The sequence below is a fragment of the Schistocerca gregaria genome, chromosome 1 (assembly GCF_023897955.1).
Source record: "Schistocerca gregaria isolate iqSchGreg1 chromosome 1, iqSchGreg1.2, whole genome shotgun sequence".
Taxonomy (NCBI): Eukaryota; Metazoa; Arthropoda; class Insecta; order Orthoptera; family Acrididae; genus Schistocerca; species Schistocerca gregaria.
In genome coordinates this window covers 536379619-536407593 of record NC_064920.1, presented here as the reverse complement: position 1 = coordinate 536407593, position 27975 = coordinate 536379619, and the positions used below count along the sequence as shown (strand labels likewise).

The following is a 27975-nucleotide window of genomic DNA, read 5'->3' as shown; positions in this document are numbered from 1 at the left end:
CGTAGGGTCAGTGCTTCAACTAAACTGCTGGCACAATACACCATATGGGCCAAAATAAGAAAAGATTCCCACCATTGGACCCAATGTTGGTTACAGTGTCAGAAGAGTAAGGTTTGTAGACATGTGCATGCGCCTATGGAAACATTCGCTGAACCTATAGCCTGTTTTATTCAACTACATGTTGATTTGGTGGGACCTCTTCTGTATTCTGAAAATTATAGCTGTGTGTTGACGGTGGTGGATTGGTATGCCCGTTGGTGAGAAACATTCTCTATTTCCAATATTTTGGCAGACACTGTGTCTATGGCAACTACTGGGAGGCTGGTTTGCTCGCTATGATGTACTGCAAGCAATCACGTCTCATTATGGAAGAGGATATGTGGTTTTCTTTTTCAAGAGCTGCTATATACATGTGGCCGATCAGGTTTGAACAACTAGTTACCACTCAGAAAGTAATGAGCTAGTTGAAAGACTTCACCTATCTCTGAATGTTGCAGTAATGGCACACAGCTCTGGTGTTGTTGGGCCTTGGATTAGCAGTCAAGGAAGATCTAGTTTGTTCACTGGCAGAGTTGGTATTTGGTGAACGAGTATGTCTACCTGCTGACTACTAGCCAACAAATCTACGATCCTTCCATCTGAGGAACCCATGTTCAATCTTGGTAGACAATTAAAGGAGAGAATGTCATGGATTCACATGCATCCTTCACAACATCACGGCAACAAAGTTTTTGTACGCAAGGACTGGCCACAACAATGCACATCTATCTGCAGGATGACACTGTATGTCCCCTTGTATGCAAGGACTGGCCACATCAACACACATCTCTCCGCCGAATATATATAGGTCCATTCCGAGTAATGCACAAATTGCCTAACAACTTCATGATAGACTTGAATGGAAAGCATGAAACAGTCTCCATAGAGCACCTGAAACGTACTCACCTCAATCTACAGGACAACGAGACTTTGAGTGTGGCCACTACAAAACCATGACCCTTGGGGATCACACAGACCTTGGGCTGTAGACCATACCATACCACCTACAGACCCTCCACCCATTGCTCCAGTGATCACACAGGCCAGAAGAACTGTTTGCCACCAGTACCACAATTTACCTGGGGCACTGAATTTCAGAAAGGAGGCCGGTTAGTGGCAAGTGATATCAATCAGTGGATGTAGCCAGCAGCGATATATTTCAGTGTGTTTTATCTTTATGTACGTACTTCTTCGTTCTTTTGTTCTGGTGCTCCTTCCCAACATGTTTTGGCACTAATTCATCATGTTTGTAATTTATGCTTTAGTGTAAATGTATTAAGTTATTTTGCAAGTGCGGGGTTTATTCTTTCCCGCCATCAATTCTATTCACTTAAGGTATATAGCTACAAGTTCACCAACTTATTCATTAATTCATCCCTTGTTTTATGTACACTGTACCATAAAAGGGACCTTCAAGGATGGGGAACAAGTCAAGGTACACATAAATTAAGTGAAACAGCTTTTAGAAAGTGCATTACTAATTAACTTTCATTAAACTGCTTTTAATTTTTGTGCTCACACAAGTTGATTTTAAAATAGTAAAATAAACAGGAATGCCACTACTATGAAAGAAAAAAGTTTTTCAGCTCTATTAAATATCTGTTGTTTATCTTCTCGTTAACTTATTGCCATAGTGACATTTACCATAGAAGAATAGTTTCACTTAATTGCTATTAATTTTTGTTCTCATACAAGCTAATTTTAACATATTAAAATTAATGAGGCTGCTGCTACTTGGAAAAAGGATATTTCTTCATTTATATTAAACATCTGCTGTTTAACTCTTGTAGCTAGCTTACCACAAGACCATATTTTTATTTATCAAACAAGAATATGGAAGGATAGATGCTACTTGTCACTTACCTGTTGACTGGTTGACATCTCTTTCTCTTAACACACACACACACACACACACACACACACACACACACACACACACACACACACACACACACCACCTTGTTTTCTATAGGTGCCAAGGCCTGACTGTGACTGCATTTTAGGTGAGCAGCAATTGTGCTGAGGTTGGTAGTGGCATTACATTACAGAAGAAGGGTAGGGACGGAGGGCAGGGGTGAAAGGAGATGCCGAGATGCCAGTGCTGCCTATGAGGGCATGCAGTGACGCTGACGTCAGTGACAGCTTCACAGCCTGCATCAACTGTGTTCTTCCCACAAACACCAGCTTTTCTAAACTGCACAAATGGGAACCCTCCCTACACATGTCCGTTGTTCCCATAACCACTGTTGCTTCGACCGTTGGCAGCCCTGTCCTCCACCTGCAAGCATACCTATGTAGTCTGTTTTCCTCTCTTACTTCCCTCCTTTCCTATTCGTCCTAACCCCCACTCAATCAGCACAGCCTTCTGATGCTGCACCTCCTGCATCTCTCCCCTTCCTCATCCTACACCTCTTCTGTACCCTCACTTACCTCCCCAGCAATTATTGCTGCTCACTTCAGATGCAGTCACTGTTGGACTTTAGTGACGACAGTCACCATTTGAGTTGTGGTTGTCTGAAATTGGGTGAGTTTTATTGTCTATATCTGATGAAGGGCTGAGTCTCAAAGCTGAGTCTGCCACTCAGTGCCTGTTCTGTGTGGTGAGTAGTGTCTGTCTTTTCATGTTGTTGTTACTATGTTAAAGGAGTGGCTAATTATGTATGTTTGTGTAATTTTCTTTTAAATTCAAAAGGATTCTAAATTTATTGTACTGTTAGACTGGAGCTTGTAAACTGTATCACGACAATGAATCCTCACTCTGAACTCTTTATAAGAAGGGGAGTTGAGATGGAAATTATTTTTGTGTCGTATTATTATTGTTCTGTAAATCACAAATCAACTGAAAATGACTTTTATTATCAGAAACAATTCTGTTATGGAATAAATGCATTGAGAAGTTAATTTAATAACCACACTTTTGAAGAAGATACTCTTCTCTGCTTAGTATTCCCACTGTTTAGTTCTTCTTCTCAAATATTTTGTTTACTTTGATTGAATTGGCTCAGAAGATAGGAGTGAAAGTATGCATATTAAGCAGCACACTGGTTTGCAAGTTGACACAGCAAAAGATACTTTTAATTACAAAACATTATGAACTGAGCTTCTAGAGGAGCTTGTCTAAGAGTTGCCACAATTTAGCTTTTTATGAAAATGGACCCCAAGTAATATTATACATAGAATTTCATTCAGTGTGTGAATGGGACACCAGCACATCATTTTTACATATGAAACTGCATAACATGAATCTTTGAAAGATAAAGACTTAAACCAGTGATATCTATACAACCTGGATGTAGAAGTCTGGTCTCTGAGTGTAGAACTGCAGCGTGTCTGCAAATACACGTGCTTTGCATCGTCTGCCATATTGTAGTTTGGCAAACAAATTTCCATCGTTCTGTATGTGACAAAGAATTACAGACTGATTTCTTGTTTTGAACTTCATTTCAACATATGATGTAATAGGTTGATGAGGGAGAGGGATTGAAAAGTATTTTCTTTTCGTGTTCTAGTGACATTTCCTAGCAGCCATGTTGTAGTTTGGCAAGAAACGAAATATGAGCATCTATGGCTGGCATGATCAGATAGTTGAAGTTCAACATACAGGCTGTATAGAGATCACTGACTTAAACTGTTGGCTTCAACTCATCTGTAGGCCTATCCATTCATTTATTCATTTGCATGTCATTCTCTGTAAATTCCATCATGCAGAAGTGATGGATGGAAGTGAGGGATGAGTCAATTTATACATTAAAAGCTACAAGCAGTCACTGCATGCTATTTCTGTGAAATATGTTAACAACAAATTATGGCTACAGTCAAGATGGCTTAAGAAATCTCTGACAATTTGCAGGTCATTGCCAGCTTTCAGCTCTGAAATACTAATGGCTGCACATGAAAACAGTAGTTGCCTACAGAGATGTGACAACACAGAGGCATTGCCATACAGACATCTTCAAAATTGCTGTATTTTATTGATTGAGGTAGCTGCTTAAAGCTGTAGTGCTCTCTCCCGCCGTTGGATAAGCAGCTGCCAGCAGCAAGTCGTATACTCTTAGCTCACTTATTTGTTACATACTTTAATTCTTAATTTCGTTGCGTGTTTTTGGGTACTTACATTGTTTAATTCATAAATTTCGGGTGTATTATAGTATTTGAGAGTTGTAGCATCACGTTTTAGTACCTGAATAGTGTAAATTCGCATAGTCGTCTGTCTTCTGTTTTTGATTTGAACGGCCAGTGTCGGTTGGTCACAGCCATTGTGGTCCCTGCCGCTGTTGGATAAGCAGCTGCCAGCAGCAAGTCATATACTCTTAGCTCACTTATTTGTTACATAGTTTAATTTTTAATTTCTTTGCGTGTTTTTGGGTACTTGCATTGCTCAATTCATAAATTTCAGGCTTACTATAGTATTTGAGAGTTGTAGCATTGCATTTTAGTACCTGAATAGTGTAAAATCGCATAGTCTCCTTCTGCCGCTGAGCATTGTGTCAGCAGTGCGCAAGTAGCAGCATTACTGCATTTACTAGGCAATCTTCTATTTTAATAACCCTTTAAATTTTGTGTCAAATTGTTTGTGCTCTCTGTAAATTAGTTCAGACGTTCTTTGCGCAACAGTATTTAGCATGGATAGGGACTGCGACTGCTGTGTTCGGATGTGGGCTGAGTTGGCATCCCTTCGCTTCCACCTTCAGGCAGTGTTGGCTTCGGTCACACAGCTTGAGGTGTTGCCAATGAGCATCGCTGTGGAGGTCCAGATGGGGGTTTGTTGGGGACCGCCAGCTTGTCTCATGCGTCCCTGATCGGACTACGGCTGTGGCTGCCTGGGATACTGCCCACATTGAGGCTGAACCCTTACCTGTGGTGGAGTCGGAGGTCATCTCGAGGTGTGGCAGGGGGCGAAAGTCATTCCGGAGGGCTGAACGGAAGGCCTCTCCAGTTTGTCTGACGAACTGGTTTCAAGCTCTGTCTCTGGCTGATACTGATCTTCGGCCGGACATGGCTGCTTGTCCTGTTCCAGAGGTTGCCCCTCAGTCTGCAAGATCCGGGCAGTCGCAGAGGGTGGGCTTACTGGTAGTTGGGAGCTCCATCGTCAGGCCCTTAGGGATATGGCAACAAGAGAGGGGAAGAAAACCAATGGGCACTCCATGGGCAAACCGGGGGGGGGGGGGAGTCATTCCAGATGTGAAAAGGGTCCTTCCGGATGTCATGAAGGGTACAGGGTGCATCCATCTGCAGGTGGTCGCTCATCTCGGCACCAATGATGTGTGTTGCTATGGATTGGAGGAAATCCTCTCTGGCTTCTGGCGGCTATCTGATTTGGTGAAGACTGCCAGTCTTGCTAGCAGGATGAAAGCAGAGCTCACCATCTGCAACATCGTCAACAGGACTGACTGCGGACCTTTGGAACAGAGCCGAGTGGAGGGTTTGAATCAGAGGCTGAGACGGTTCTGCGACCATGTGGGCTGCAGATTCCTCGACTTCTGCCATAGGGTGGTGGGGTTTCAGGTTCTGCTGGATAGGTCAGGAGTCCACTACACACAGCAGGTGGCTACATGGGTAGCAGGGGTTGTGTGGTGTGGACTGTGCAGTTTTTTTAGGTTAGATGGCCTCGAGCAAGTACAGAAAGGGCAACAGCCTTAAAGTGTGCGGGGCAAAGTAAGGACATGCGGGGACCAAGCAGCAATCTGTACTGTAATTGTAAATGGTCGAAGCTGCGTTGGCAAAGTACCAGAACTTCATGCGCTGATAGAAAGAACTGAAGCTGAAATTATTATAGGTACGGAAAGCTGGCTGAAGCCAGAGATAAATTCTGACAAAATTTTTACAAAGTCACGGACAGTGTTTAGGAACACTAGATTGCATGCAACCGGTGGTGATGTGTTCGTCACTGTTAGTAGTAGTTTATCCTGTATTGAAGTAGAAGTGGATAGTTCCTGTGAATTATTATGGGTGGAGGTTACACTCAACAACCAACCTCCCGACTCAGCAGCATTAGTGGCAGAACAACTGAGAGAAAATATGAAATACATTTCACATAAATTTTCTCAGCATGTTATAGTCTTAGGCGGAGATTTCAATTTACCAGATATAGACTGGGACACTCAGATGTTTGGGATGGGTGGTAGGGACAGAGCATCGAGTGACATTATACTGAGTGCACTATCCGAAAATTACCTCGAGCAATTAAACAGAGAACTGACTCGTGGAGATAACATCTTGAACTTACTGATAACAAACAGACCCGAACGTTTTGACTCTTTAAGTGCAGAACAGGGAATCAGTGATCATAAGGCCGTTGCAGCATCCCTGAATATGGAAGTAAATAGGAATATAAAAAAAGGGAGGAAGGTTTATCTGTTTAGCAAGAGTAATAGAAGGCAGTTTTCAGACTACCTAACAGATCAAAATGAAAATTTCTGTTCCGACACTGACAGTGTTGAGTGTTTATGCAAAAAGTTCAAGGCAATCATAAAATGCATTTTAGACAGGTACGTGCCGAGTAAAACTGTGAGGGACGGGAAAAACACACTGTGGTTCAACAACAAAGTTAGGAAATTACTGTGAAAGCAAAGAGAGCTTCACTGCAAGTTTAAATGCAGCCAAAACCTCTCAGACAAACAGAAGCTAAATGATTTCAAAGTTAGCGTAAGGAGGGCTATGTGTGAAGTGTTCAGTGAATTCGAAAGTAAAATTCTATGTACTGACTTGACAGAAAATCCTAGGAAGCTCTGGGCTTACGTTAAATCATTAAGTGGCTCGAAACAGCATATCCAGACACTCTGGGATGATGATGGCATTGAAACAGAGGATGACACGCATAAAGCTGAAATACTAAACACCTTTTTCCAAAGCTATTTCACAAAGGAAGACCGCACTGCATTTCCTTCTCTAAAACCTTGCACAAACGGAAAAATGGCTGACATCGAAATAAGTGTCCAAGGAATAGAAAAGCAACTGAAATCACTCAACAGAGGAAAGTCCACTGGACCTGACAGGATATCAATTTGATTCTACACAGAGTACGCGAAAGAACTTACCGCCCTTCTAATAGCCATGTACCACAAGTCTCTAGAGGAACAGAAGGTTTCAAATGATTGGAAAAGAGCACAGGTAGTCCCAGTCTTCAAGAAGGGTCATAGAGCAGATACACGAAACTATAGACCTATATCTCTGACATCGATCTGTTATAGAATTTTAGAACATGTTTTTTGCACGTGTATCATGTCATTTCTGGAAACCCAGAATCTACTCTGTAGGAATCAACATGGGTTCCAGAAACAGCGATCGTGTGAGACCCAACTCGCTTTATTTGTTCATGAGACCCAAAAAATATTATATACAGGCTCCCAGGTAGATGCCATTTTCCTTGACTTCTGGAAGGCATTTGATACAGTTACGCATTGTTGCCTGATAAACAAAGTAAGAGCCTACGGAGTATCAGACCAGCTATGTGGCTGCATTGAAGAGGTTTTAGCAAACAGAACACAGCATGTTGTTGTCAATGGAGAGACGTCTACAGACATTAAAGTAACCTCTGGCGTGCCACAGGGGAGTGTTATGGGACCATTGCTTTTCACAATATATATAAATGACCTAGTAGATAGTGTTGGAAGTTCCATTCCGCTTTTCGCGGATGGTGCTATAGTATACAGAGAAGTTGCAGCATTAGAAAACTGTAGCGAAATGCAGGAAGATCTGCAGCGGATAGGCACTTGGTGCCGGGAGGGGCAACTGACCCTTAACATACACAAATGTAATGTATTGCGAATACATAGAAAGAAGGATCCTTTATTGTATGATTATATGATAGCGGAACAAACACTGGTAGCAGTTACTTCTGTAAAATATCTGGGAGTATGCATGCAGAACGATTTGAAGTGGAATGATCATATAAAATTAATTGCTGGTAAGGTGGGTGCCAGGTTGAGATTCATTGGGAGAGTCCTTAGAAAATGTAGTCCATCAACAAAGGAGGTGGCTTACAAAACACTTGTTCGACCAAACTTGAGTATTGCTCATCAGTGTGGGATCCGTACCAGGTCGGGTTGACAGAGGAGATAGAGAAGATCCAAAGAAGAGCGGTGCGTTTCGTCACAGGGTTATTTGGTAAGCGTGATAGCATTACAGACATGTTTAGCAAACTCAAGTGGCAGACTCTGCAAGAGAGGCGCTCTGCATCGCGGTGTAGCTTGCTGTCCAGGTTTCGAGAGGGTGCGTTTCTGGATGAGGTATCGAATATATTGCTTCCCCCTACTTATACCCCCCGAGGAGATCATGAATGTAAAATTAGAGAGATTTAAGCTTGCATGTAGGCTTTCTGGCAGTCGTTCTTCCCGCGAACCATACGCAACTGGAACAGGAAAGGGAGGTAATAACAGTGGCACGTAAAGTGCCCTCCGCGACACACTGTTGGGTGGCTTGCGGAGTATAAATGTAGATGTAGATGTAGTGCTCATCCCACTGCAACTGTCAGGGATCAAGTTATGCCGACAAGTTATAGTGCTAATCTAATTGAATCGAGAAACATAGGAATCACTTCTGGATTGCTTCATAGATAAAACAAAGTGACCACTCTGGAAAAGAGCCAATGCTCCTCCTCAGATGCTACTTAATTACTGTTTAACTAATACTTCCAAGCACATAAGTAACTTTACATGAAACATTATTAGTTGTCTATGTACTGACAAAGTCAAAATCTGTTTAATAGATCATTGGTGTTAAGCAGAATGCATCTCATTAAGACCAAGTATTCTCATAAATAATAAAAGGGATGGTTAATAAAGAATTCCTTAACTTTATTTTTGAATAGCAGGGTATTTTCTGTTTTGTGCCCGATGTCTGCTGCAGCTTACAATCCTAGAACATAAAATTCCGTTTTTAAACCTATACGTATATAGTTAATCTGTATGGGAATTATTTTTATTTCTGGTATTGTGCTTATGAACTGCAAAGTTCATCCTAAATTCACTCTTGTTGTAACCCACAAACACCATTAGAGAATAATTGTGTACTGTTGACTGCTACTTCCACAAAGTATGCAGGAGAACTTCTGTGAAGTTTGAAAGGTGGAAGGGATAGAAGTGGAAGTAAAACTTTGAGGTGGGGTTGTGAGTTGTGTTTAGGTAGCTTAGTTGATAGTGCACTTTCTTGTGAAAGGCAGTGTTCCCAGGTTTGAGTTTCAGTTCAACACACAGTTTTAATGTGTTTGGAAGTTTCAACCATGTTTTAGGTACAACAGTAGTAGATGCAACTTATTATTCCAGCAACAAAATAACTGTCAGTGAGAGAAGTGAAGATTATATAGGAATATGATGTAGGTTGACAATAGCAATGAAAGCTTTTCTAAATCAGAGAAGTGTGTTAAGACTGAATTTAGGTGCTTAAGAATAAACACGACAAGGTTATCCTACATGATACTCAGCTATTAATAATGCCTAGCATTATTGTTGATTATCTTTGTGGAATACAGTATATATTTAACCAATTTTTGATTTGTTCTTTGTGTATAATTTTGGGGAATAATAAAAGGAGATGTAAATATAGCATTTCAGAAAGAGAAAACAATAAATCAAATTCAGAATCTGTCTGGAGAAACTAGATTGCATCAGTAAGATGGCACATGGGAAGTACAGGGCTCTACTTCATCTGAAAATTGATGAACAGCCTTGTTAGTAGCTTTAGTTAATAAATAGTTTTCATATATAAGGTGAAAATGACACTTTTTTTTAAAAAAAGCATTATACTGTGTATCCTTGCAAACACTTCACTTTTTTAACAAATTTCATTTCTGCTGGTTCACTTCCCTTCTTCTAGAACAAAATTATCATAGCTCTTTCAATGCTATATGTATTTCTCCTTATCATCCATGTTCTCTGTAAATCATTACCTGAACATTCATTATATATTTTCCATTTTATTTTTTCACTTTTTTTCTGTGTGTGCTACCTCAAATTCTAACTACATGTATCTCTCATCCATTCATTTTGTTTTATTTATATACTTCTGTGCAAAGCTTACTGTACACGTTGATTATAAAATCCCTTTATAATTTCAAAAAATTATTACAAAGGGGACTGGTGAGATATCTTCATCTGATATGTATTATGCATTCAGTGGTTATAAAGTTTTTAATACCATTGCATTTTCATGTTTCAGGTAACCTGCTCATGCATGAGATATCATAAAATGATTTCCACACTAAATGGCTTCTTCTCAAAAGAAGGCACAGTGTGTGTCATGTTTACTAAACAAAATCATATCTGCAGACCCAGCAAAATTTCAGAAGTAAGTACGGGAGAAATCCACCATCACTTCCATCAATTTGTGCGTGGCACAAGACATTTATGGAGACAGGGACTTTGTTCAACAAAGGGACAAGTGGACAACCATGGATATATTAGGAAATCGTCAATTGTGTAAGACAACCCTTCAATCATTCTCCAAAAAAGTCCATCTGTATTGCTGTCAGACAATTATGATTACCATGTTCAACAGTGCATCAAGTTGTACACCAGAATTTGCAACTCTTATGCAGTTGTTACAGATACTTGTCCATTACCTAATGTCTCACGATGCACTTGTAAGATTTACAGACCAAATAAAAACACATGCAATAAAATGATAAACCATGATGGAGTGAGTCTGCAGTTAATATGTTAGAACAAATGTTTGTGGAGGAAACATTCTTCACTTGTGTTTGTGTCTTTCAGTGCAACTGAACATATACAATATCAATATCTGGAGATCAGAACACCCTGACATGACTATGGAACTAAGGAGAATTAGTGGTTTGGGATCACATGTAATTACATCATTGGTCTACTTTTAGTCTGTAAGACTGTGCACATGCTTACCTGAATAATTTGATAGAATAGATGGCACTACAACTACATGACCATCAACCCACCATAGTTTTTCAGTAAGATGATGCATGTTTCTGAGTTCCAAAATGGAACATTTTCAGACCAGTGGATTGGAAGGTGTGGCCCAATTCCCTGGCCACCTCATTCACTAGGCATCACTCATTTAGGCTTATTTCTGTGGGGTGATGTTAAAAGACATAAATATGGAAAAAAGTGTGGTAGATCACTGATCTTAAACAGAGATTTACTGTTGACATTACCACCACTAAGGAGGATCTGTTACTGTGAACTTGTCAAGGAACTGAATACCAACTTGATGTGATTTGTCCAGATCACTGCACCCATATAGGGATGGATTAATTGGGACAAAAACTTAAAGATATGTGTCTCATTTGGTACTAAATTACACACATCTTTTCATTGATTACAAATTTTTGATTCAGTGGAATTATGAAACTGTCAAAGTTGCACTGAAGTTTGTTTTTATTTTAAAGGCAACCAGTTTTGGACCTTAGTCCGTTATCAAGGTATCCACGTAAGTGCTACAATAATATGTGTACACTGGCCACTTTGCTTTTATCAAAGGCAAAATGTGAGGTACTATTTGCATTCAACAGTCCAGTGCTGCATTTAGCTGGTTTGTTCCACTGATGCAGTGCTGGACTATCATATACAAATACTGCCTTGCAATTAGCCATTCACACAAGCAATTTGGTCAATATACGCATATTATGGTAGCACTTATGTGGATACCTTGATAACGGACTAATATGTGAAACATATCACCATTTAAATAACAACAAACTTCTGTGAAACTTTGGAGGTTTCATAATTTCACTGACTCATGGTAAATTTCTGCTTAATGTCTCCCAGAATGCTGTAAGCAAAGAATTTTTTTCATTTCTAAAGAGACTTTATGGTACACATTGTATGTGATCTGATTTTTCCTTGTACAGTTACTATACTCCTACATTTTCCTGCCATCTGTTGCTATACAAGTATCTTGCTGTTGTCAGATATATTAATCAGCATTTACAATGATAAAAGGATGTAATACTACTCTACTCCTACTCTACACAGGCTCTTTTACAGTTTCGAATACATCAATCTCTTTCTCTTACCCAGCTAATCTGTGACTTATATGCCTCATCTGTCAGTTTCCACTCCTCCAGACTACTCTCCTTCTATAAAATCTTGCAGTTATCTGCCCCTCATGTGCCAAGCCAACTTCAAACTGCAACAACATACCAGACTTCACCTCAAAAAACTATTCCACTTTCTCCTAAGCTACTTGACCAGCGTGTTCCTGCTCCTGTCCCTCTGCAGCTCCCTAAGCAGCCACACTATCAACCATCACTTCTCTACTTCAAATCAAGCTTGACCAACCTCCTCAACATCCCATAGCTTTCACCACTGCCCCCACATCAATAATAACTCATAATCACAAGAACCAATCACAGCAGTACAGTGTTCTCAACTTCTCGTCTACAGCACTCTCCCCTCCTGAATTATCTGTATTATCAAATGGTCTCATGTTTCAGCCTAAACCTGCATTTGATCCTGATGCTTTGTTGAAGGACTTACTTCCCTTCACACATAGAGTCAACTGGAAATATCACTTTGCAACCCAATCCCGAAACCTTTCCAACAGCAAACCTGTCATTGAACCCTGCCTTGAACAGTTCTGACCACTATCCCAACTTGGTCCACCACCACTACTTCAAAATCACCCCTTCCAAGCTGTACAAGAATTTCTCACATCCAGCATTCCTTCACAGCCCTTCTCCAGGCTCCTGCACATGACCCTAAACTACCCTCTGCAAAATTCCTGGCTCTGCATTCCCTAAAAACTGATGCCTCCATCATTATCTTCCCAACAGACAAAGGATCTACCACAGTGGTACTTGACCAGAAGGAGTATGTTAGTGAAGGTCTATGCAAGCTGTCTGACACCTCTGCATACAGCATCTGCCATCAAGATCCCATCCGCGTGATTCAAGATGACCTGCAGTCCCTCCTAAAAACCTCAGGCCCCTCACAAGCACTAATACCTCAATCCAAGAAACTTTTTACCCCATCCAAACCATGCACCCCACATTTTACCTACTTATTATGATTCACAAACCCAATCATCCCGGCCATCCTATAGTTGCTGGCTTCAAAGCACCCACTGAACATATACCTTCTGCCTTAGTTGATAAGCACCTGCAACCCATAGTGCAAAGATGTTCCTCCTATATCAAAGACACCAACCATTTCCTGCAGTGTCTGAAATCAGTGCCCGTCCCACTCCCACCACACACCTTCTTGTCACCATTGATGCCACCTCTGTCAGTACAAACATCCCCTACACACATGGCCTGTCTGTTGCTGAACATTTTCTCAGACAGTGCCCACCTGATCCCAAGCCTATAAGATCTGTCCTGGTCAGCTTAATTAACTGTATACTCACCAAAAACTACTTCACCTCTGAGGGGCAAACATACAAACAGATCAGGCGTATAGTAATGGGAACCAGGATGGCTCCTTGCTATGCCAGCCTTTTCATGGGTTGCTTGGAAGTGGCTTTCCTGGGATCCATACAGCCCCTGGTTTGGTTTAGATACATTGATTACATCTTCGCCATATAGACTCATGGTGAGGCTGACCTGTTAAAATTCCTGGAATCTCTGAATACCTTCTCCCAATTAAATTTCACTTGATCCAATTCTGAATCCCATACCACTTTACTTGATGTTCATCTCATCCTCATCAAAGGCCAGCTACACACTTCTGTCCACATTAAATCTCTTAACAGACAACAGTACTTATATTTTGACAGTTGCCATCCTATCAATGTCAAACATTCCCTCCCACACAGCCTTGGCATTTGAGGCAAATATATTTGTTCACATTCAGACTCTTTATAGCAATACACCACCATTCTCAACTCAGCTTTCACTGGATGTAATTATCCCACCAATCTAGTTCAAAGGCACATTTCCTAGGCCATCACATCCAATCCTGGTGAGGTTGATCCCTCCAAAAACCAACTTCAGAGCACACCACTGGTCACTCAACATTACCCTAGTCTGGAATGTATTAATCAGCTATTTTGACAAGGCCATGACTTCCTAAAATCATGCCTTGAAATGAGATCCATACTGTCTGAGATTTTGCCTACCACAATTAGAATAGCGTTTCATCACCCTCTTAATCTCTGCAATTTTCTTGTTAGACCCTATGCTCATTCTGCACCCATCTCTCTATCCTATGACTCCTACCCCTGTGACAGTCCCCACTGCAAGAATTGCCATATAACCTTACCATTCCTCTAACTGGCAAAGCATATGCTATTAAAGGGAGAGCTGCCTGTACAATAACATTTCATTTACCAGGTGTTACATAAAACCTGCTCTGCCTTTTACATTGGTGTGACTGCCACCAAATTATCAGTTAGGATGAATGGGTGTAGGCAGAGAGTGTATTTTGCCAACATACAATATCCTGTTGCGGAGCATGCTCTGTAACATGACAGTAGTGACTTTGGTGCCTGTTTCACCACACATGCCATCTGGATTCTTCCACCAAACACCAGTTTCTCAGAAATTCACACATGGGAGCTAGCACTGCAACATGTTCTTGGTTCTAGCGACCCACCTGGCCTTCATTTATGTTAATTCCTTCCATCTCAGCATTTCTTCACTGTAACTACTCCTTTCTTACCTCTGTTTTAGTTTTCTACATCTTTCATTTTCTTACCTGTCTATTTTTCACTGTCCCACCTCTGTTGTTACATACAATGCACATAGCTTTTCACTCTTATTAACTCATACATGGCATTTTAGCAGTGATATCTGTTTTGCATATTATCTTCTCTTCCATCTTTAAGCTCCCAGGTTTTCAAATCTTGTCTGGTGCAGTCCCCAAGAATCAGTCTTTCCTTCTTATCCCCTCTGGCAAGTTTCCCATGGTTCTGGGTGACTTTTCTGAAATCCACCCCTTTTCCTAGATCTCTGCAGTCCTTTTCCTTCACCCCTCTTCCTTCCCCCTCAACCCTTCTGCTGGAAGAAGGAGCCACTGGCCCCAAACGCTTGCATAATTATAACCTCCTCCTTTTATGTGTGTGTTCTACTACTGCCTGATGATGATGATGATGATGATGATGATGTTTATGTTTGATTTGTGGGGCGCTCATCTGCGTGGTCATCAGCGCCCGTACAAAGTCCCAATTTTTTGACAGTCCAATTTTTTTCACAGTCAAATCTAGCCACTGTCACAAATGATGAGGATGATGATGAAATGATGAAGATAACACCCAGTCCCTGGGCAGAGAAAATCCCCAACCCGGCTGGAAATTGAACCCCAGACCCCGTGATCCAGGGGTAGCAATGCTAGCCACTAGACTGCTGCCTGATAAGTAGATTTTTTATCTATCCAATTACATTATATTGTCAAAAATGTATTAGGTTGATATTTAAAATACACATTTGTATCTCAAAAGAGAAGTTATTCGCTAATTTTTTGATCACAAGAAATAGTTTCATAGCTTTCAAAGCATAATTATATTTTTGCATACTGTGAAAATAAATAGCTGTTTTCATAGTAAAAGCATAATTGGATAAGATGGATATTTTTGTAATAAATAAATAAAGTACACAGAAATATTTTATTCTCACTTTCACAATCATCATTTTCAGCTTCATTAGTTTGTGCTGAAACTTTATTGATGATTTTAAAAATTTCAGTAGTTACATACATTTCTATAAAATATCTTGACAGTTCGGCACTGGTAACAATTATAAAATTAAAGGGTTCAATGGTATCACATAAATTGACTTCTTATTGCTATCTTTGACCAGATAAAAGTAACCATATTCTAACCATGGAATTTGTCAAAATATTGTGCTCCTTACAAAAAATAAATAAAATAAAATATCATTTAGCTTATTACATAACCATAATAATGTTATGTCAGTTATTCTCTTAACACAGCCATTTGTTTCAAATATTTCAATGAAAATAGAAAGTAAAATGAAATCATTATTATATCTGTTTCATTAAAGCTGCACATCAAATGAATAGCACCTCTTCTGGCATGAGTATTTTAACAGCTGTCCACTGCTCTACAAATTCTATTAATTCAGTTTAAAACTTCATTAATCCCAAATTTATATTTTATATCACAGAAGCAACTGCTCCTTTTAACAGTTGTACTTTATAAGCATTATAACTTTCATTCAGCAAATGTTAACAAACATATATCATTTTTTAGACGAAATTTTGAGACAGTAGAGGAAGGAAGCTGTTTGGATGTGCTCCAGTTATGCTTAATATAGAATCAGAAACTAAAGCAAAGATTTTTAAACTTTTCTGTGTGTAGCTTTCCAACAATGGACTGAAACTTTCTGATTCTTACAGAAATTCTGTAAGAATATTTGACAGATATGAATGTGCAGAAGAAAATCACAACACATGTAAATTTCAGACTTACTTTAAAACAATGTCGCTTAACAATTCACATATATTATAATCTACATTTGTTCTTAAATAGTATTGTCAATAGCTTAAGTGTTAAATACATCTTCTTAGAGAAATGTACTTTCCCATTATGTCTTTCTACAGAAGAGATGTGTGGAATGGACATATTTACTGTGGCAATGGAGGAGCAGCCACAGCATCTGGTTTCTCGTCTTGAGTTTTACTTGCGTGATTTGCTTCCCAGTCTTTTAGATACTGAACAATCTCTGCATGACCAAATGTTTCAGCTTCATCAATTGGGAGGTTCCCCCACCTGCAAAAGTGTTCTTTTTTATTCAGTGTTTACCAATTAAACATATTCTTCATATTTCATCACACAAAAGAATTTTAAAAATTGTGAGTTGCACTGAAACAACACTCCCAATACAACTGAAAGCAACTCATTGAAATTAAAAATTGGTAATAATAGCAGAAAACAAGCAGCAGTATCAAATTATCACCATGGCGGCAGAAAGGAAAATAAGATTGGTAAAAGAAGAGAACTATTATCCAGCTGGGGCCCAGAACATTATAACCTAGCAGTTATCTGGGAAATATGAAGTCTGCATGAAGCCAAAACCTGTTGTCCCCAAACAATTTCACAGCTTCTCCAAAATTTGAGGACAAAGCACCAAATGTGGTGCCAGTAACAGGATTCAGAGTTGTCTATTGCAAACAAGGGAGTAGCCTCAAACTGAGTTTGTGTAGTCGGACTCCCAGATACAACAAATCAGCCAGTGACAATGGAACTGAAACTGAGCTCAAATAAAATCATGATCCATTCAAAGTTACAAGAGTCAAAAACGTCAAAGAGATATCAGCCTTACTGTTTAAGTAAGAAGTCATGATTTTTACTGGCCACAGAAGAAGATAGTTCCCTCATAGTCTTGCCTGCATGAAGGTAAGTGTCCAGTTAAATGCGCCAGTCCAAAGCAGTCAAATTTCACCCTAATTCATCAAATATTTCAGTCCATGTCAAATAAGACAAATGAAATTGAAATATTGCTGCCCATATAGTGAGGATGCTGAGTCGCAGATAGGCACAACAAAAAGACTTTCACAAATAAAGCTTTCAGCCAGTAAGGCCATCACACAATGTGTGAGAGCTGCATTTGCTTGAGTGTGTGTATAAGTGTCTGTCATCTATTTTTGACAAAGGCCTTAGTGTCTGAAAGCTTTATTTGTGTCAGTCTTTTTGCTGTGCCTATCTGTGACTCAGCATCTCCACTATGTTGTGAGTAGCAACTTTCTTTTTCATAATATTGTTACATTCCATCCTGGATTTTCCATTATTTGAATATTGTTGTCCAATGAGATGAAACATGTATCTGTAATGAGCTTCAGTGAGCACTTGTCAACCAAAGAAACTATAACCTAACAGTGCTTTACGGTTTTAATTTGACAGTATATTTATGTAGAAAAACTACTACTATTGAAGTAACATGTGTATTTGTTTGATAAGAATTGAACTATTCATTGAAAGTCTAACTATAGAGCATGTCTTTGAAGTATCTGTGATAGATCTTACACTTTTAAAAATACCTACTGTTCTTCTATACAAAAGTCCTGAAAAAAACACCAGCACCTTCCTTAGAAACTGGCAAATGGCCTACACTTCATCAAAAAACTCAATAAAATTGTTATAATCTGTAGAGGTTCAATATTGATTTCAAAAGGACTCTGTGGGCAAACTATAACAGAATGCCTTGTTTGAAACATACCAGTTCCCTGATCAGAGTTAGCTCCATCAGTATGCAGAAGCATGGATATAAGGCTGGAAATATCAATAAAGAGTATACTGATGATTATTCTAAATTCACTAATCCTACAAACCAAAATCAGCCAGCAAAAGGGGTTAGGGGGGACAAGAGAACTAGAGAACACAGAACAGGATGGCACATGGGTTATGTGTACATATTTGAATACTCATTTCTAAAGTTGCTTTCTAGAAATCCTACCTTCATTTTCAGTGCCCCTTGTTGTTGTTGTTGTTGTTGTTGTTGTTGTTGTTGTCTTCAGTCCTGAGACTGGTTTGATGCAGCTCTCCATGCTCCTCTATCCTGTGCAAGCTGCTTCATCTCCCAGTACCTACTGCAACCTACATCCTTCTGAATCTGCTTAGTGTACTCATCTCTCGGTCTCCCTCTACGATTTTTACCCTCCACACTGCTCTCCAATGCTAAATTTGTGATCCCTTGATGCATCAAAACATGTCCTACCAACCGATCCCTTCTTCTAGTCAAGTTGTGCCACAAACGTCTCTTCTCCCCAATCCTATTCAATACCTCCTCATTAGTTACGTGATCTATCAACCTTATCTTCAGTATTCTTCTGTAGCACCACATTTTGAAAGCTTCTATTCTCTTCTTGTCCAAACTAGTTATCGTCCATGTTTCACTTCCATACATGGCTACACTCCAAACAAATACTTTCAGAAACGACTTCCTGATACATAAATCTATATTCGATGTTAACAAATTTCTCTTCTTCAGAAACACTTTCCTTGCCATTGCCAGTCTACATTTTATATCCTCTCTACTTCGACCATCATCAGTTATTTTACTTCCTAAATAGCAAAACTCCTTTACTACTTTAAGTGTCTCATTTCCTAATCTAATTCCCTCAGCATCACCCGATTTAATTTGACTACATTCCATTATCCTAGTTTTGCTTTTGTTGATGTTCATCTTATATCCTCCTTTCAAGACACTGTCCATTCCGTTCAACTGCTCTTCCAAGTCCTTTGCCGTCTCTGACAGAATTACAATGTCATCAGCGAACCTCAAAGTTTTTACTTCGTCTCCATGAATTTTAATACCTACTCCAAATTTTTCTTTTGTTTCCTTTACAGCTTGCTCAATATACAGATTGAATAACATCGGGGAGAGGCTACAACCCTGTCTCACTCCTTTCCCAACCACTGCTTCCCTTTCATGCCCCTCGACTCTTATGACTGCCATCTGGTTTCTGTACAAATTGTAAATAGTCTTTTGCTCCCTGTATTTTACCCCTGCCACCTTTAGAATTTGAAAGAGAGTATTCCAGTCAACACTGTCAAAAGCTTTCTCTAAGTCTACAAATGCTAGAAACGTAGGTTTGCCTTTTCTTAATCTTTCTTCTAAGATAAGTCGTAAGGTCAGTATTGCCTCGCGTGTTCCAACATTTCTACGAAATCCAAACTGATCCTCCCCAAGGACCGCATCTACCAGTTTTTCCATTCGTCTGTAAAGAATTCGCATTAGTATTTTGCAGCTGTGACTTATTAAACTGATAGTTCAGTAATTTTCACATCTGTCAGCACCTGCTTTCTTTGGGATTGGAATTATTATATTCTTCTTGAAGACTGAGGGTATTTTGCCTGTCTCATACATCTTGCTCACCAGCTGGTAGAGTTTTGTCATGACTGGCTCTCCCAAGGCCGTCAGTAGTTCTAATGCAATGTTGTCTACTCTGGGGGCCTTGTTTCGACTCAGGTCTTTCAGTGCTCTGTCAAACTCTTCACGCAGTATCGTATCTCCCATTTTGTCTTCATCTACATCCTCTTCCATTTCCATAATATTGTCCTCAAGTACATCGCCCTTGTATAAACCTTCTATACACTCCTTCCACCTTTCTGCTTTCCCTTCTTTGCTTAGAACTGGGTGCCATCTGAGCTCTTGATATTCATACACGTGGTTCTCTTCTGTCCAAAGGTCTCTTTAATTTTCCTGTAGGCAGTATCTATCTTACCCCTAGTGAGATAAGCTTCTACATCCTTACATTTGTCCTCTATCCATCCCTGTTTAGCCATTTTGCACTTCCTGTCGATCTCATTTTTGAGACGTTTCTATTCCTTTTTGCCTGCTTCATTTACTGCATTTTTATATTTTCTCCTTTCATCAATTAAATTCAATATTTCTTCTGTTACCCAAGGATTTCTAGCAGCCCTCGTCTTTTTACCTACTTTATCCTCTGCTGCCTTCACTACTTCATCCCTCAGAGCTACCCATTCTTCTTCTACTGTATTTCTTTCCCCCATTCCTGTCAATTGTTCCCTTATGCTCTCCCTGAAACTTTGTACAACCTCTGGTTCTTTCAGTTTATCCAGGTCCCATCTCCTTAATTTCCCACATTTTTGCAGTTTCTTCAGTTTCAATCTACAGGTCATAACCAATAGATTGTGGTCAGAGTCCACATCTGCCCCTGGAAATGTGCAGTGCCCCTTATCCAGCCAAAACGAGCCCATGACTGGTATGGTTCTTCTCCCATTCCACAGAGAACCACCATACCCTTATATAGGTTATTAATACAATGAGGTTGCCACTCATAGGGGCATTTTAAAGCTACTTGCAACTCCCCCCCCCCCCCCCCCCCCCCCAACCAACCAATGGAATGATATTTATACTCTATCTGTCTGTGTTTAGTGTAAATTGCATGGTCAAATATGACAACATTTTTTAAAGTGTTTGCACATAGTGTATCTGAGGCAGGATGTGGGAACCAGCCAAATATATTTCTACGTTATTCTGCATGCAGTGAATTATAAATGCAGTTGTTCAGTAATTACATGTCGTGCCTGTATTTCCAAACCACATCCCAACAGGTTATGGGCCCAGCTTATGCAATGGGAAAAGGTGACATTTTGCCATTAGAGGAACACTTAAATTCGCAACCAGAAAAGTGCATAAATAAAAAAGTTGATTAACACGATGAATACGACACACATGACAGCTGAACACAGAGTTTGACTAGAAAAAAATTCAGGTGCTAATTACAACACATGTCAAATACAAATCAAAGCATTTCTTGTCAAAAATGACACATGGAGATCCACTTCTGGAGACATTCCACAACATGCAGTTACTGGTGAGAGTGAAATGCTCTCTGCTGTGGAAGCTGCTTACGAAGCATGGCTAATGACAAACAGAAAAGCAAAAGCAGACTTGATTTTATCCATCCATCCCACAGTGTTGAAGTAAAGGAAGGAATTGCACTACATCACATCAGGTATGACTTAAACTAGAATCATTTTATACATCCAAATGACCTGCTCACCAAACAATCCTGCTCAAATGCCTCATACTTCACAAAAAGGAACCTAGTAATGATGTGACACAACATCTTACTGAATACTTTGATGCTGTGGACAAGTTACAAGCAATGTATGTTGATATAAATGGTGCTCTATTGTCAATAACTGGTGCTCTATGCCAATAACACTGCTCTTCAGTCTACCAGATAGCTACAACAATTTTAGATGTGCTACTGAATCCTGTGACAGTTCACTAGATGCCGAAAAGCTAAAAGTAAAAATCTTGAAAGAGCACAATGCAAGTATTCAGAAACACAGTAAAAGTGTGAGTGTCGCAATGTTCATTAGACTGAGTAAACATTTCATGACCAAGTCAAAAAGTTTTGTGAATACAGTGACAAATTCAAACAAAAATAAAAAAAGGAAAAATCACTGTACAAATGCAGTTTTTGTAAAATGAAGCAACACAAAGGAGATGAGTGTTTTTTTTTCTCCCAAAAGAAATTAAGTGTGCAAGCTGCAAGCATTGTCGACAAAGCTCATTGATGTTCCACTACGAATGGCTAGCTAAAAAGTTTTGTGATTACAACATTTTTTGGCCAAAGACAATGGTTGCACATCAGACATGTGCAACAATTCAAAAGGGTTCACACATGTGGCAGAAACGGAAGAGAATTCAGTGTTTACAGACAACAGTGCTACACAAATAACAGCTAAAGGTGACACGCATTGCAAACACAGCCAGTGGTGCCAGCCCCATAATCCTGAAAAATACTTTATACTTGTCGAAGCTTGTAGCCAATCTCATTTCGGTGGCAAAGGTTGTGGATAACAACTACACAGTGACATTTGACAAAACTCATGCAGTTGCATGAGATACTAAAGGTAAAGTCAAATGGATTGCAAGCAGAGTTGGTGACTTGCTTTATTTACAGGAAAATCATCAAAAGGTATGTATTACTGCTGTGCCAAAAGTTACAAAAAAAGTTATATGTACATCTGCATTGTCAATTAGGCCACTTGAACTCATGAGATACAATGAAGATGCTCAAAAATGAGTATGTGATAGCTGTGATATTCAGTCACATCGATCTCACTAAATAAACTATGTTTCTTGAAGGAAAAATCATGTCCATTATCATCACTAAATGAGCAGGGAACTCAAATGGTCTTCTGGAATTAATCCATTCAGATGTGGGTGGGCCATTGGATGAAACATCTCAAGTTGGTGCAAGATATTTTGAGATGTTTATAGATTACCATAGCAGATGGTTTCAAGTCTATTTCCTCCAACATCAAGGAGAAGTTGTCAACATTTTTTTTTGAATTGAGAAACCTAGTTGAGTACTGCAATGAAATAATGGACTCCATCCTCGAAATATCAGGAATACAGTAATGTCTAACGGTTCCATATACACTGCAGCAAAATGATGTCACCAAATGAAAACACCATTCGTTGGTTAAAGGGGCTCATTGCATGCTGCTTGAATCAGGACTACCATATCATTTTAAGCCAAAGTAATCTACGCAGCTAACTAATCTGAAATCATTGCTTCTCTCTGATGGCACTCCATATGAGTGGTGGCTAAAGGGAAAACCTGATGTATCTCATCTTCATACATCTGGTCAAAAGGCAGTCATCCTGGATAAACTGCCAAACCAAGGGAAGTTTCATCCTAAAGGCATAGGAGGGATTTTGGTAGGCTATTCCAACTGTTCTAAAACCTGTCAAGTGTAGGTACTGAGAGATCACAGGATTCACATATCAATAGATGTGAAGTTCCTTGGTCATGACACTTGTGAGCCAAACAAACTTATGTGGACTTCTATGAAGACAAACCAGTTCATCACCAAAAAGGAGGCATCAACATGAATTCCATTCGAGCGGATTTCTATGTTAATACACACACTCAATCAGAGCCATTGTCAGATGGTGAATCATTCTATGGCATTAAAGAAGACAGTTGTCCAATCACTACAGACCAAATATTCATCTCTGTTGATGACTTATCATGAGATGAAGACAATAATTCTTCAAGCATCACACTTGCTCAACAGTTTGTGCCAGATGTTTCAATTCATAATATGAACTTCACTTCAAATGTAACAGAGGTCAATTGTCAATGATGCATTACATGGTCCATATCATCAAGAATGATTTGAGACAATATATGATGAAACCAGGTCACCTGTGAAAATGAAAAATTATATCTGGAACATTGTAGTCAGAACAACAAATGAAAGGGAAACTGACTGTGAGACTTCATATATCAAGCTCGACAAGTATATCAGCCATCAGAAGATATGATGGTAGATGTACTAATGATGGCTCTTTCTGCACTAAAGCATGAGAAATATGTTGAAGGACTTCAGTCCTGGAACCAAGAACGTATGCCTCAGTTTTTAATTTACAGTTGTGTATAAAAATTAGGGGGCATGTTGAGATCGAAATTTTAGTGACATATAACATCTTTGGTGACAAAGATGTTGCAATACATATGTTTCCGAGTCTGTTGTTCTTAGTTGTGCATTATTTTTTGTACGGTGAGTTATGAATACAGTTGTTCAGTAATTATGCATTTTGCCTTTAATATTCAAACCACATCGCAACAGAAACTATTCTCGTTAATTCTAGAGGAAGTTTTCAAATCCTTACACTGGAAAAATAAAGAAGGAATCTACATTAATGGAACATATATGAACCATCTTCATTTTGATGATCTCAAATTCTAGATTAGAAAACCTAGCGTCATGTCTGATACGGCTATCATATTTTTTTTTAAAAAAAAAAAGGTAAAGAAAGAGGTCGAAAAGTGCAGAAAAACATTGTATTTACTGCTAAAAATGGCCCACACTAAATGCTTACATGAAAATCAAGAACTGATTATTGAGTTTGTAACACAAAGCTCTAATTCAAATACTCAAAAATCAAATAAGGGTACAACACAACTTTCCACATGTATTCGAAAACAAACCGAGGATGGACACGTAAACAACACTTCTGTAACTCTAGGAGGGTCAAAACATTTAAATAGTGATAATATATAGCCAAGAATCCATGGAGCAATGCAACATCGATGTGTGAACAATACTTCCCTTGACAAAATGAAAGCTAAACAATAAAATAGCATTATGACACCCAATACAAATGCAGACTGGTGAGGTTCATTACAGGAAAAGAACTGATAGAGGAGCAATTCTAGTCTGCTACAGCAGAACAACAAACCATCAACATGCATGAAATGACTCAGACTGTACATGAAAACCCAAAAATACTATATAATATGGCACTTAAGAAACATGTAGAGAAAGGAAGACCTACACACCAGTCATCTTCCATAAGTTCAGTCAGAAGTACAAGTGTCAGGGACAGCAAAAATCTGATAATAGGCACAGGTGGTGAGCAAGGAGTACTATTTGGAGAGAAAAGAGCATGATTTGATTTAGGAAAAGTGAAAAATGGCACAACAACTCAAAATGTAATCAGATTTCTGGAGAAAATCTGTCCAGGTTACAACAACCTTCAAGTAGAGAAACTAGAAACTAAGGGTGTGAACAACAGCTTCAAAATTGGTGTCGACTTTCATCTAAAAGATAAGCTAATGGACACTGCCATATGGCCCAAGAATGTTGTAATAAGGCGTTTTTTATCCCGGAGATCAACCAATGCCCCAGTAAAATAAATCTGAAATTAAAAATCGGGACCATGGACTATCAGATAAAAATAACACTAGTGATAACACTAATATCCACTAGTTGTAGCAAGTGCAAACCTACAGTGCTTAAGAACTGAGGTGGACCTTTTATTGTTCTTTGTCGAAGAAGTGAAACCAGATGTTTTATGTATCTGTGAGCACTGGTTGACTGAAGCAGAGGGTGACTATTACAAATCCGTTGAGTATTTGGATATGGAAAATTCATGGTATAGAACTATACCATATATGGAAACAAAAATCTTAGTCTAAAGGAAATTGATTTAAAAAACTTTTGTACAGATGTGGATCTTGAACTAGCTGCATTAATGTTACCAAACATAGAGCTCACTGTTATCTCTGTATATCATTCACCTGATAGTAACTTTGAAAACTTTATTGAACTCATGGATATCTGTTTATCTTACCTTACACGCCTTAAGCCTAAACTCACATTGTGTGGTGACTTAGACATACACATAGGAAGTGGAAGTACTAAAGAGAGGTTCTCATGAATTTAATGAACAGCTATGGGTTGTTTGTAGCAAAGCAACTCCCAACAAGAGGTGTTGCATGTTTAGACACAGTTGTCACCAACCTCAGTACTTGGGAATATAATATCAATGTAACTGAACCAATGATTCCAGACCACAGGAGCTTAGTATGGAGAGAAAAAGTAAATTGCAACCAATCACTTGGCACTCAAGTTACACATTCAGTAAAAGGGTTACCAAAGAAGAAAGATTTAATGACCTTAAAGGAGCACTATCTAGTGTAAACTGGCAACAGAAGCTTGCAGAAATGGGGTCCAATGACTCATTTGAATGTCTGTTCCAAACCTTATATGGCATACATCTGAGCTAAAGAAATTACAATGCATCATCAAAATATTCAGAGACTATATGAAAACAGCCATAGATCTTCCAACTAAAAACCTGCTTCACTGTAACTATTTAAGAGCCAAAAACATCTACAGAAAGGCAGTGAAGGATGCAAAAAAGAAACACAATGAGAAGTTCATTAAAGAGGCTCATAATCCATGTAAACTAGCATGGAATATGGTAAATGAGCACAGGAAGAAACCTACTTCCATCTTAAATTCCGGTAGCCCTGATGTCTTCAACCAGTACATTGTGAGCGTAGTGGAAATTACTTGAAATAAATCTCCAGTTTCTGGCTTAGATCCCACAGGCAATATAAAAAGTGTAAGCTGCACATTCAAAAACTGGGAGGAAATACACCCTGAGGACCTTGCAAAAATAGAGATGTCCTATAAGTGTTCAGAGTGTCCAGATATCTATGGTGTGCCCTGCACAGTACTGAAGAAAATAATACCAGAGCTTGCTCTGCCACTAGCCACAGTAATTAACAACTGTTTATCTTTGGCATATTCCCAGATTTCCTGAAGGTGGCACGGACAGTACCAGTCTACAAAAAATGTGGCGCATGCAAAGCGTCCAGCTTCAGACCTATTTCAATAATAACCATTCTTGCTAAAGATACAAAATTACTTTGAAAACAATAAACTCTTTTAGGACACACGGCATGGTTTTCGCAAGGGAAAGTCAACAGTTACAGCAGTGCTGGACTTAATCACAAAGATAAGGGAGGGGTTTGAAGATAGAGAGAGTGTGGGTTGACATTCTGCGACTTGAGCTAGGCATTTGATTGCATCTCACACAAGATACTGATTAATAAGCTCAAGTTTTATTGAACTGAAGATGCAGAAACGTGGAGCACATGAAGCACCAAAGACAAATAGTATTAGTGCATGGAGTAATCTCCAAAGAGCAAAAATTGGAGCATGGTGTACCTCAGGGATCCGTCATGGGACGTCTCCTGTTTCTTATCTATGTCAATAGTATAAGTTGTACCTATGACATTCTACAGTTTGCTGATGATACCACACTCTTTGCCAAAGGGAAAATGGCTGAACGAGTTCTGTTGGCAGCATATGTACTCTTTGAAAGCATTAAAGAGTTCATCGAAAATAAAATAAAAATGAGTCAGGAAAAAAAACAACACATGATATGCAGTCTCAGCAATGTCGGTTGCCAGGATGACATGGAGGCTGTCAAACTACTAGGCTTCATGGCAGACGGCAAACTGACAATGAACATTCACATAGAATGTGTGTGTGTTCCAATCTCTCTCGCATTATATATCTGCTAAAAAAACTAAAAGGTGTATTACCTGACCAGTACCTATTAACAGTTTATTATGCACACTTTCATAGCCATAGTAATTATGGTCTGCTGTTATGGCGATACACTGTAGGTTGTAAGGTGTTAATGTCCAAAAAAAACCTGTCAGGATTATTACATCAAGTAAAAAACAGGAGCACTGCAAAACCAGGTTAGGGATAAAGACAGTATTCAGCCAAAATGTATTTCTATGCCTGTAAAGGAAAACCAAGGTGATTTCAGCATGAGGAAAGACATTCTTAATCAGGTCATCCACAACAAGAGGAACATTGAAGTACCAAGTTGTCGACTGACTGGAACACAAGACAGTTTTCCAACGGTAGCGCTAAAAATGTTCAATACACTGGACCGAGAAGTGCAGTCTTTGCCACTAGGACTGTTCAGAAGGACAATTGTACAGGACTTGAAAGAACACCCATTATATTCTGTTGGGGAATTTTTCAATATTGACCAAAGTGAATGGACAAAATAATAGTGTCTTAATATGTTATATCTGCCCTTATTGTGAATACGTTTCTGTATGTTGTATAAAATTGTATCCAAATCTTACATATGTAATGCTGATGCAGTCTGTCCAGTCATGACTGGTAAATGATGCAGACCTAGTAATAAAGTTGTGGCGTCCATAGGTCACATCGACCACGTAAAGCCATCATCTTTGAACTCTA

At 39.2% G+C, this 27975-nt stretch overlaps 2 protein-coding genes across 4 annotated transcripts in view; one reads left to right on the top strand and one right to left on the bottom strand.

Annotated features, from left to right (window-relative positions):
- The window catches only part of LOC126355399 (phospholipase ABHD3), an 85026-nt gene extending 69481 nt beyond the window's left edge, over positions 1-15545 (top strand). The window contains exons 9-10 of the transcript XR_007565500.1: positions 10195-10323; positions 15141-15545. The gene's annotated coding sequence lies outside the window, so the exon portion shown is untranslated. The remainder of the gene's footprint in view (positions 1-10194; positions 10324-15140) is intronic.
- The window catches only part of LOC126355378 (glutaminase kidney isoform, mitochondrial), a 136074-nt gene continuing 123634 nt past the window's right edge, over positions 15536-27975 (bottom strand). For all 3 annotated transcript variants that reach the window (XM_050005683.1, XM_050005676.1, XM_050005691.1), the window contains one exon: positions 15536-16674. In XM_050005683.1, the coding sequence (XP_049861640.1) occupies positions 16530-16674 (145 nt within the window). In that variant the 3' untranslated portion in view covers positions 15536-16529. The remainder of the gene's footprint in view (positions 16675-27975) is intronic.